The sequence below is a fragment of the Paramisgurnus dabryanus genome, chromosome 8, assembly GCF_030506205.2.
Source record: "Paramisgurnus dabryanus chromosome 8, PD_genome_1.1, whole genome shotgun sequence".
In the NCBI taxonomy this organism is placed as follows: domain Eukaryota; kingdom Metazoa; phylum Chordata; class Actinopteri; order Cypriniformes; family Cobitidae; genus Paramisgurnus; species Paramisgurnus dabryanus.
Genome location: NC_133344.1, coordinates 26,223,188 through 26,234,295, shown reverse-complemented (window position 1 = coordinate 26,234,295; position 11,108 = coordinate 26,223,188). Strand labels below are relative to the sequence as shown.

Genomic DNA, 11,108 nt, shown 5'->3' with positions numbered 1-11,108 from the left:
GGATATGTCATTTGTGATTTTGAACCTCAAAATATCTTATACATTTTAATAGTATAATAAAAAATAAAAGCAATCACTTATCTTTATTTATCACTGTTGGCTAGTGACAGAAATAGCTAGAAACCCTGAATCAGTTAAAACAATAATATCTATATAATAGACCTTGGAAAGTAGAAGAACTTTTACTAGAATACGTTTCCAATATCATTTTACAATAACACAAAATAAAAAAAGTTATATTATTAAAAATAAACCCATTTAAAAATCTTGCTAATTTACCTGTAGTTTTATAAACAAAATAGGTATGTTACTTCCGCGCTGGCGTAGCTCAGGGGTTACTTCTCACTAAAGTCACTTACGTTAGGTCTCTGGCGTTGTATCGAACCCCGGGCACTGTCCAGTGTTTTGTTGAAGCTACTTGATTAATTAATATATAGAATATAAAGAGATATACATATGTAGGAATATATTTAATATATTTATAAACTGTGTGTTATTTTGTATATGTATATTATTTTAGTCATACAAAAATTTTCCTATGTCAGAGTATGACTAATTGGCAGTTATAACTTTATTCAGGTTATGGGATCGAGCTCCAGGCAGAGTTTAGTGTTTTATTTTTCAATATGATGACCATTATAATTTTTCGTCAGTATGTGTTCATCATACTGTACATATATAGCGTTTATTACCACTTTGTCACTGCACTTTGGCACAAGTTGGCACGGTGAAAAGTTTACAATATCATCTTAACAGTGCTCTTTAATATAACAAAATGAAAAAGTTTTGTTATTGAAAATAAACCGCTTTAAAAATATCTTATTTAATAAAGCATCTGCGCTGGTGTAGCTCAGGGGTTACTTCTACCACAGCAGCCGCTATGCTAGGACTCTGGCGTAGTATCGAACCCCGGGCACCGTCTAGCGTTTTGTTGAAGCTATTTTTAATTTATTAATATAAAGAATATTATGTACATTTGTCAATTGTCGTATTTTTGAGTATTCGTATATGACCATTATAACTTTTCGACGGTAGAATGCGTTCATTATATACAATATAATATATAATGCACTATACAATATGGCGTTTAATGCTGTTTTGTTACTGCACTAGCATAGCCCAGGGGTTACTTCAATTCAAACGTGTTGAATTCATCCTGTAATAGGATCGAACCCCGGGCGCAATCTAGTGTTTTGTTAAAGCTGCATTTTTTAATCACAATTATACGACTTTAAATATAAACTGTTTATAAACGGTTTGCCAGGTACATACAATTTAAAAACTTCAAATGCTGTTTAGCTTCGCATTGTATAGCGCAGGGTACTTCATACTAAAGTGAAAGTAATGTTGGGTTTTCTTCCCGTCTCGTAATCGAACCCTGAGTGAGCGCTCATAGTGAACTGACCTTGGCTTAAATAATAAATACACAAAGCCGCAATTTACACACTGCACAAAGTATTGCTATGTTGCTGTTGCGTTTCCTTTGTATTTACACCCTTTTGACCAGCAGACGTCGTTAGCGTGCCGAGAATCATTTTAAACAGCTGTTGATGTTAGAAAGCATCTGTTTCATTCCATTACGAGATGAACCTGAGCTAGTCCATTCCGTACTTTAGATTGAACAAGAGAATACCCTGTTTACAAGATGATTATTTAGTGGAAATTCGGTATAAATTTGATAGAATCATACTAAAGTTTAGTCATACTAAACAGTAATGCTGTTTTTATTGAACTTCAACAAAACAGTAAAAGTACAGTCTAAACTTCAAAACATATCACGAAAAACACAGAGCCAGGGTTTAGGCAGGTCTTAATGGGTTACTTTTTAATACGTTTTACTGTATTTGTGAAAATAATTTTTTGTATCTAATTATTATTCTGAAACTCGACTACTGTGTCTCCCAGTAATGATGTCATTATGTTTTCTGTGCGCATGCGCAAAATCTCATGTATGGGTTGCAGCGGTTGTAAACAAAGCGACACAGTAAACGGTAAGCCGTGAATTAAATTCTGTGTTTATTCTGTTTCTTTGCGGACTTTATTATAAACTGATCATAACAAGGTGCAGCTAATTTATTCCTGTTTTAATGTGCCTGACCAGCCTATTTAAACTAGCTAGATAGCGCTAGAAGCTAGCTGTTCTCTCTATTTTTCATTAATTTGAATAATCAGTCTTTGCAGTTTTATTTAAACTGTGTGCCTCCAATAAAATATTTTTATATCAATGACTGAAGTGTAACACAAAATATGTCTTAATGTATCATAATTGAGTACTAAATATCTAAATTATTTGCTTTTGGTGTTTAATTTACTCTCGTGATTTGTTCTTTATTAGAACCAGTCAGTAAAGGTTTGACCAAACAACAGGAAGTGAGGACATTTGGATTGTTATACGGACTGTGGATATGAAAGGGTTTGTACCTAAAGTATTTCTGTGTCTTCATTAATGACCTTAATTGTTAGATTTATAATTATCTGTATTGTTGTGCCTTAAATACACTTACATCCTATACTGTATAGCTACATATCTTTATTTTGTCCTAATGTAAAGTACTGTATTTTCAGGCAACAGAAAAGTTCTGATCCTGATGTCAGTGTCATTGAAGAAGGTATCAGATAAGACTTTAAACTATAATCAGTAATGTTTTTTTAAAGATTCAGTAAATATTTTGAGAATTGATGTCTGTTTTTATTCTTAGGGGCAGTTGCCACTGCGGAGGACCCATCAGCAATCACAACTATTCAGTCTGCTTCTACATTCACCTCCGAGCAGCCGATTAAATATCTGTTCAAGACCGAGGGAACTGGGGGGCAGGTAGGGGAGCTGTACCCTCCCACAGGGCAGGTAGGAGGGGAAGATTCAAAAACCTTAAATGAGAAATTATGCCCTGTCTACATTTTCAGCTGGTATTTACTCGGAGCATTTTCTGTGACCACTTGCGATTTTGTAGAGGGGAAGATCTGATTTCATAAATACATAAAAGTGCAATAGTTCAAAAAAAATGTTGTTGTTAATCTTTAGTCATACCACAAACGTAACATTGAGACCTGTGCTGATTTCAATATGCATGCTTCATAATTTCTAAATTAATTAATTAAAGCAGATGTTTCTTTTTAAAGCCATTTACCAGTGTCTGTATGTATATGCTAGGCATATCCTGGCATATAATATATTAGATAAGATGTTCTTGTAGGCTTTTCTAAAATTTTTAGTGTTTCATTTTAAAGCTGTATCTAACCAAAATAGTCCCGTACCCTTGCATTGAGGCAGTGGGTGATTGACAAGAATGTTGTCCTAGCTATTATAGTAAAAAAGAAGCAGACATATGTGCATTTTCGACCATTTCTAATGTGATTTGAGTGATCTGATCACAAAACATTTGAATCTTGTTTATACCTGAATTTAACATCATAACAGTGTGTAAACCAATATCCCACTTAGATTTGTCTTTCAGATAAGAAAGCTATCTTGTTTTATCTTTAGATATCTACTGAAGACATGCAGAAGACTTCTCAAAGTTTTTCTTACATAACAACAATTGAAGAGCTCAGATGCAAAACCTTCTAAGTGCGTCTGACATGTTTTCTTGTTAATTATCTTAATTTTATCAGACTCTTTATGGATTCTGCCAACAAACTGAATGGCAGGGATTAAGCAGATTTTGATTGAGGTGCCGGCTTTTGCATGTGGGCTCCTCAATTTGTCCTTCTAATTTTTCTTCAGGTTACATATCGAGTAATACAGGTTGCGGACGGACAGCTGGAAGCGCAAGCGGACGGTGCAACGGCTGTTAGTGTAGTGACTGGGTTTCCTGCTACAACACAACCTGTTACACAGGTGGAAAAATCACATACTATTAAACCTGACATAGATGAGGTACATCTACAACTTGACGTAGTGCTCACATTATTCTGGTGTCATGTGTTTAGGCTGTGTTTTCTCAGTCAGAGGGTTTAGAGGGAGATGGTACAGAAACCCATTACACTTATTACCCTGCTACCATCTCAGATGCTGCAACGGGCACTATGGTGACCGGTGTTCAGGCCTCAGATGCTCTGCTCAGTCACAGTGCACCTGGAGGTAAATTGTCTCAAATATTGTCTTGCTCTAATACTTATAGGAATTGCTTAAATATTAATTTTTGTTTATTTGCTTCCTTCTTTAGGTCAGTTGTATGTTATGATGTCACCACAAGAGGTCCTTACTGGAGCCAACCAGAGGTCTATTGCACCTCGTACACAACCTTACAATGCGTAATGTTGCCTTTTCAAGAGTCATTTTTGCATCTTTAATATCAAGTTTATTTGCATTATATTATTTTAGCACGTTATTAGCAGACCCACGCGTAATTTGCACCAACAAAACATCATAGAAAGCTGTCCATCATTCACAGTTACACAGATTCTCTGTTCATTGCATGTTTTTAAGTAAACATCTTGGCTAATAATTGAATGCTTTCAACTATCATTTAGAGTATGCTCAGCAACTGAATTATACTGCATCATCGGTACCTCTAGCATATTTGTATGCAAATTGCAAAGGATCATAAACATCACTCACATAATTACTGACAGCTTAGTTTAAAGATTCCGACTTGGCCTGGAAGCTCCATGTATTAGTTTTAATTCAATACAATTCACCTATTTTTTTGTGACCCTGGACCACAAAACCAGTCAAAACCAAGATACAAACATTTAAAAAATGAAATCAGAAGGTGCAAAAAATCTAATTATTGAGAAAATAACCTTGTTGACCAAATGAAGTCCTTAGCAACACATATTACTAATGATAAATATATTTTTGTATATATTTACAGTAGAAAATAAACACAATATCTTTACTTAATATCCTAATGATTTTTGGCATGAACAAAATTGATCATTTTGACCCATACAATATATATTTTTAGCTATTGCTACAGATATACCCGTGCTACTTATGACTGGTTTTCTGGACCAGGGTCACATTTAATACTTCAATCAACAGTTGTTATAATGTAATTTTCATCTTTTGCAGTAAGACAGAAGGACCAAGAAATTCAAGAGATGAGAAAAGACGAGCACAGCACAATGAAGGTAAGAACTTTATTTTGATATAACAGGAGATGATTAGTAATTGAAGAGTGCAGGTGCAAAACCCTTCAAGTACGTCTAAAATGTTTTCTTGTAAATTAGCATTTTTTTTAAACATATGTTTATTGTTAATAATTTCACTTTAATGGCAATGAAAAGGTTATTAGTCAGTTATTGAAATGACATATTTTCAAAAATGTCACTTTAGTCATTTCATTGGTATATAACAAATATTTGTCTTTTGCTGTGAAACCCTCTTGGTGCATGCAAGTTTTTTTTTGGCAAAGACCTGCACTTCTTAATAAAGTAAAGTTTACTTCTTTGGTATACAGTTGCAAAATCACAAAAGTTCGAGAGGCAACCTTCTGATCTCTCTGATGAAGCCCATATGGAAGTAACTTAAACTGGAATTCATTGACAAGCCGCTTGAGGCTGGCTCCAAAAGGGAGTCAATTCCCATAGACCTCTTTTTTGTAAATCATCTTTAAAATATAGAAAGCCTTAAAGTTATTTAAGATTTATAAGTTATCAGTTGATATGAACGCTGATTATTTCTCTATTTACAGTTGAGCGAAGGCGCAGAGACAAAATTAATAACTGGATTGTTCAGCTTTCAAAAACAATTCCAGACTGCACGGTGGATTCCACAAAAACAGGGCAGGTATGTATTAGTTTGTATAGTTATAACATATTGCAGCAAGAAGCATTTGATTGTGTACAGTGGCGGCTCGTGACTGCTCATCCGAGGGGCGCACATTTAAAATAAATGTTCGAAGTGTCGTGTGTGTGGTTCCTTTTTTCAAAATATGTGTTCTGCGTGTCGAGAGATCCTGTGTGCATCAAGTGTTTTGTCAAAATAAGTGCCTGCTGCACAAGCGTCAAAACTGTTATGATAAAAGAGACGCTCAGGTTCACAAAATAAACGCAAGACACTCCCTTAACAGTTAACTCTGATTACGCATGAGATTATGCGAGTATCTGGCAAACGCAAGCATCTCTTTTATCATAAACCCTTTAGACGCATCTGCAGCTGGCACTTATTTTCACAAGACACGTGATGCACACAGGATTTCTCGACACGCAGAACACATATTTTGAAAAAAGGAACCACACACATGACAGGAGGCTACATACATGTTGTGACGAACTTCGCATTGAGCGCCCTTGAAAAAAGGGGTCATGATTTTAATGTTGTTATTTTACAGAGTAAAGGTGGGATCCTATCAAAGGCCTGTGATTACATTCAAGAGCTACGACAAAGTAACAGCCGGTTAGGAGGTGAATTGAACAACCTTGATGGGTTGAGAATGGATAATCAGTTGTTACGACAAGAGGTATTTAATTTATTTATATGTATATTTTAAAATAGCAGCCTAAAACTTGTTTTCATGTGTACATTTATCTTTCTTCCTATCTGCCTTTCATGATTTCATATAATTTTGTTGCTTTGTCATTTTTTTCTAAAGATGGAAGATTGGAAATCTAAAAATCAAATTTTGAGGAACCATCTTCGACAGCATGGCATAGTAGCAGCAGCAAATGCAGATCCCCAGTGAAAAGTTTTAAAGATGTTTTTGTTAATAAAAAAAACAACACTAGAAATTCATAAGAGAGAGAGCTTTGTTTTCTAAACAATACATAATGCAGGACTTTTTAACCAACGATATTCGGTGATGATTCTCACTAAGTAAGGATCTTGCCTTATGTACATATTTCTTTTTTCCAGACATTAATGTATTTAGGTTTGTTTTATGTACTATGAGAGCTTGAAGGAATTTATTCACTTTTGTACTTACGATCTTTTTGGAAAATTGTTCATTCAAATATTTGTGTTTCATGTTTTTTACTTTTGTGAAGTGATGATAATTTAATTTTTTAAATAATAAGCATTTTTAGTAACTTCTTTTCAGTTGCACCTGATACAGTGTCACAGTAGTTCCCATATGCCAACTACTCAAATAAACATACAATGAAATGAAGTTTCAATAATTGAATTACTGTTGACTTCCTTTCTTCTTGGTTCTGGTCTAGTAGTGTTGTGTGTCACAACCTCTAAAATTTAAGAGTGAACAAATATGTGACCCTGTCTGTGAAATCCAGGCTAAAGTCTCAAAATCTAATTATGAGATTAGGAGCAACAAAGTTTGGTTTCACTCAATGATTTCACTTAACATCTCAAGTTCATTAAACATATCAAGGTTATATTGTCACACAATTTTCTTTAAATTATGTAGAATGAGTTTATGTACAAAACAGTAAATCTAAATAAATTACTTTAGCTGGATTTTCACAGGCATGATCACATATTTCAAGAAATTGGGGATAATCCTGTCTGTGTAGTTTAATGCTAAACATTGAAAACTCCCACTCTCGTGACGCATCAGCGCCCTTGTGGCGGTTCTTAAAGAGACATGATCCTAATGCTGCGTTCCAGGCAACTCGGATTTGGGATATTTCCCACCTCAACCCGGAAAAACTTATGGAACGGGCGCTCTTTTATAGTTTTTTTTTTTTTTAAACTCTAAATGTTTAAATTATAAGTAACATCAATGTTTTAATCTAACGTCATACTTTAGATTTTACTTAATTCAGACGTCATTTCCGGTTTTGAGGTGGAAAATATCCTAAATCCGAGTTGGACGCAGCATAATTTCAACAGCATCTAACATTGAGTAAAATTGTGAACGTGTCTCTTTAAGGATCTGCAACGCTTCCGGTTGTAACTGCTATTAGTTGCACTATGGACTTTAAACAAACTCGCTGAATGTAATGCTTGTGTGTCGCTTATTCAAAATAATAAAACAGCGAAATGATTTGCATCTTGTTGGTTGCAGGGCACGGCACGATTTTAGAGACACAGATTAAGGTAATCATAAAATCATATGTTTGCATAATGTCTATAAAAACTCAATAAACTCTATGCTTTAGTGCCTGGTATATACATTTCAACTTTAAATCGCGCGTGTGCACCTGAATGCCATATGCCACACATTAGAGACGTTCACTGAATAAAACGAGAAAGTGTTTATTGATAATTGATTGATCGATTATACAGTATTCGGTTTAACATATAACTGTTATCTGTATAAGAGTGATGTTACAGGTCTGTATACTCATCTGATCGGTGTGCCCAAAGCTCTTTTACCTGGAGTGGGGGGAAAGAAAATATTGGATTTCTGGTGGGAAACCGTTAACACGTAAGTAAATATATGTGTGCTGTACTTTAGTATGTAGTACGTACCATGCAGACAAATCCAAAACAACATTCAATCTTTTCTTTTAGGCGTCAGCTCTTCAGTGAAGTCTATTTGGTCACAAATGCTGATAAGTAAGTGCATGCCTCTGAACTTTTGTACTGTTCTTGACTTTCATTTGAAGAAAATAAGGGCAGGGGTTTGCTTTGAATTACTGGCATACAGTGATACCATAGATGTACGCACATATAGCAGATTCCCCTTGATGTTATGGCCCTGTCTGTTAAAAAAATGCACTTTCAGATACAAGCACTATGAGCGGTGGGCAACGGCGAATGACTTTCCAGTGGAGAATGTTGTTAATGATGGCAGCACGACTCTAGATGACCGACTCGGGGCTGTTGCTGACCTTGAGTTGGCCATTCGAAGCCGGCAGTTGCAAGATGACATCATGGTGGTATGATGCCGCTTCATATATCTACAGTATTGAGTAGCAGCATCATTTTACCTTCTTACTTCATTTCACTTTAGTGACTTTAACGGATTAATACTTATATGTTTACAGATCGCAGGAGACATGCTTTGTGCCGATCAGAATTTTGACATTGCTCAAGTCATTCGCTTTTTCAGGTCTAAGGTGAGAGATTCATTCGGCATTCTGGGTGAGATGTCATCCACCGTCATCCAACCAGCCAGGGTTATATTGATAAGCTTTCGGCACAGCACATATTATAGCTGTTTTTAATGGCGTACACATCTACTTTATCAGTAAAAGATAGCTAAAGGGATAGTTTACTCAAGAATGAAAATTCTGTCATCATTTGACGGCACCCATTCACTTCCATAGTATTTATTTATCCTACTATGGAAGTCAAAGGGTACGTCATCATTTTTCAAAATAGGGGGCAACCTTCCAATCTCTCCGATGGAGTGACCACAAACTGCAATTCATTGACGGCCCGCTAAAGGTTGGCTCCAAAAGGGTGTCAATTCCCATAGACCCCCATGTTGAAATGCCCAACTTTACAGCAGAAAATATGTTTTTCAGGCTGGAACAATAGTGTTTTTGGTCCATTTTGCCCTTCATGACTACTGTGAGGAAGGCTTTTAAATCTTCATCCTCCTGAGTGCCTCAGACTCTATTTTAAGATAACTGTGAGGGGGGGTTGAATTTTTTTGTAACTCATCCGTTTGAATTATATTAAACCTTAAAGTTCTGCGTAATTAAGGGTGTGGCTGCCACTGCTGTCACTACCTTCAAGCTAGGTGGGCGTGGTTTTAGCAACCAGCCACCTGCATAGACGATGCGAGTCCTCGCGAATGCATTTAACTGCAGCGATATTGAGACACCATTCACGTTTACTATTACTATTACTATTTACACTTACTGCTGCCAGCTAATAGTAGCAATGACAAATAAGATCTTTCCCTCCTCACGTTTACCAGTGAGCTGTCCCTCAAGATGCGTGCGTTACGTCCAGACTCATCAAACACAACCTGCACATTAACTTAACGAAAGCCAAAAGGTAATAATTCTAACAGCTCTGGATTAAAACAAAATTAAACGAAAGCTTTTTATAAGTTCTCTACTGCATCTCTTTAAATATTTATGTATTTTATGATATAATTGATTGGTGCGGTCTCTGAAAGCACACTGCTCACGAATCCTGTGCATTAGACGCGCCAATGTCTAGTCACATTTATTTATGTACATTTTTGACATGGAAACAAGGCAAGACTTTATACTAAGCGCACCCTTGACTAGACGTAAGATTTAGTCTCAGACGTGCGCTACGCCTAGATGGTGCAACAGCTGTACATTCTATGTTGGACGTAAAGCGCATTGTACGTCCAGACTAGTCTTACGACCGGATTACGCCCAGCTGGTGCAACCGGCCCCGAAGCTTTACACACCTTTTTACCAATTTTTGTTTATCTGCGAGTGACGAGCGTCCAAGATGGCGACGGCAGCCTCCCCCACTATTGGCATTAAAAAAGCTCTTAACAAACATATGGGTGATGTCACAGACACTACGTCCATATTTTTTTTTTACAGTAGTTGGTTTAAACGCATACAGGTTGGGAACAACATGAGGATGAGTAAATGATTACAGATTGTTTTTTTTGGGGGGGGGTGAACTATCCCTTTAACTGGTTGTACAACAGTGTGACATCATGCAAAATAAAAACATGCTTTTTGTAATCCTAAGGTCTCTTTTTCCTAATTTGCATCTTTTTCTTGTTTGTGTCAGCCTGGGGAACTTGCAATATATTATGAACTGGAGACAGGAGAGAAGAGCTACACCAGAGGAATTGTTGAAGTGTGTCCTAATACTCATCGGTGAGACATGACACACATTGTTTGTGTTCTGGAAAAAAATTTGCATGTATCGGTTACTTTTTCATGATTTGTACGATTTCAGTCCTCTCAAACTATGTGCATACCAGGGTCATGCGCTTCCTTGAAAAGCCTCAGGAGGGCGTCACTGCATCTCGACTCGCCAGCGTTGTCTTCTACTGTCTGCGTAAAGAGTCATTACCATACATCTCCGAATTCCTCTGCAACCACCCAGATGTTAAAGACAGAACCTTTGGAAAGTTTTGGGTCTGTGTTAAAATTATATTATATTTAGGCTTAACTATATTATGACAATTTGTGCTTTGAAATAGGTCTGCTTTCCAACTACGGTAAATTTGTTTTTTTGTTTTATTTGGCTGGTTTAGGAATGGCTTGTAAATGAGGAGAAAGTGCCTGTCTATGGGATGAAGTTGCCAACAGGATTTCAGCTTATTGGTCAAGTGGTGGGTACAATACTGTATTATTTACTTGGCTTAATGTTA

At 36.2% G+C, this 11,108-nt stretch overlaps 2 protein-coding genes across 5 annotated transcripts in view; both read left to right on the top strand.

Moving 5' to 3' along the window:
- The first annotated feature begins 1,097 nt into the window (after positions 1-1,097).
- usf1 (upstream transcription factor 1) lies at positions 1,098-7,067 on the top strand. 4 transcript variants are annotated; one of them, XM_065281243.2, is made up of 11 exons: positions 1,098-1,991; positions 2,336-2,413; positions 2,566-2,609; positions 2,700-2,815; positions 3,725-3,838; positions 3,931-4,081; positions 4,167-4,254; positions 5,018-5,076; positions 5,640-5,734; positions 6,279-6,407; positions 6,540-7,067. In XM_065281243.2, the coding sequence occupies exons 2-11, from the start codon at positions 2,406-2,408 to the stop codon at positions 6,627-6,629; spliced, it is 894 nt and encodes a 297-aa protein (XP_065137315.1). In that variant the 5' UTR covers positions 1,098-1,991; positions 2,336-2,405; the 3' UTR covers positions 6,630-7,067. The 4 variants fall into 4 exon arrangements, with proteins under 4 accessions (XP_065137315.1, XP_065137314.1, XP_065137317.1 ...); XM_065281242.2 differs by having other exon boundaries at positions 1,099-1,991; positions 2,700-2,845; XM_065281245.2 differs by having other exon boundaries at positions 1,101-1,991; positions 4,167-4,221.
- A 671-nt stretch (positions 7,068-7,738) lies between these two features.
- gkup (glucuronokinase with putative uridyl pyrophosphorylase) overlaps positions 7,739-11,108 on the top strand; it is a 13,470-nt gene continuing 10,100 nt past the window's right edge. The window contains exons 1-8 of the mRNA XM_065281241.2: positions 7,739-7,939; positions 8,164-8,270; positions 8,357-8,401; positions 8,571-8,724; positions 8,833-8,904; positions 10,520-10,608; positions 10,716-10,872; positions 10,992-11,069. Of these exons, the coding sequence (XP_065137313.1) occupies positions 7,883-7,939; positions 8,164-8,270; positions 8,357-8,401; positions 8,571-8,724; positions 8,833-8,904; positions 10,520-10,608; positions 10,716-10,872; positions 10,992-11,069 (759 nt within the window). The 5' untranslated portion in view covers positions 7,739-7,882. The remainder of the gene's footprint in view (positions 7,940-8,163; positions 8,271-8,356; positions 8,402-8,570; positions 8,725-8,832; positions 8,905-10,519; positions 10,609-10,715; positions 10,873-10,991; positions 11,070-11,108) is intronic.

Coding starts and splice junctions, on each gene's coding strand:
- usf1 (XM_065281242.2), top strand. Junction 2,846..3,724: donor TGTACCCTCCCACAGGGCAG/GTAGGAGGGGAA, acceptor ATTTTTCTTCAG/GTTACATATCGAGTAATACA. Junction 4,082..4,166: donor CAGTCACAGTGCACCTGGAG/GTAAATTGTCTC, acceptor TTCCTTCTTTAG/GTCAGTTGTATGTTATGATG.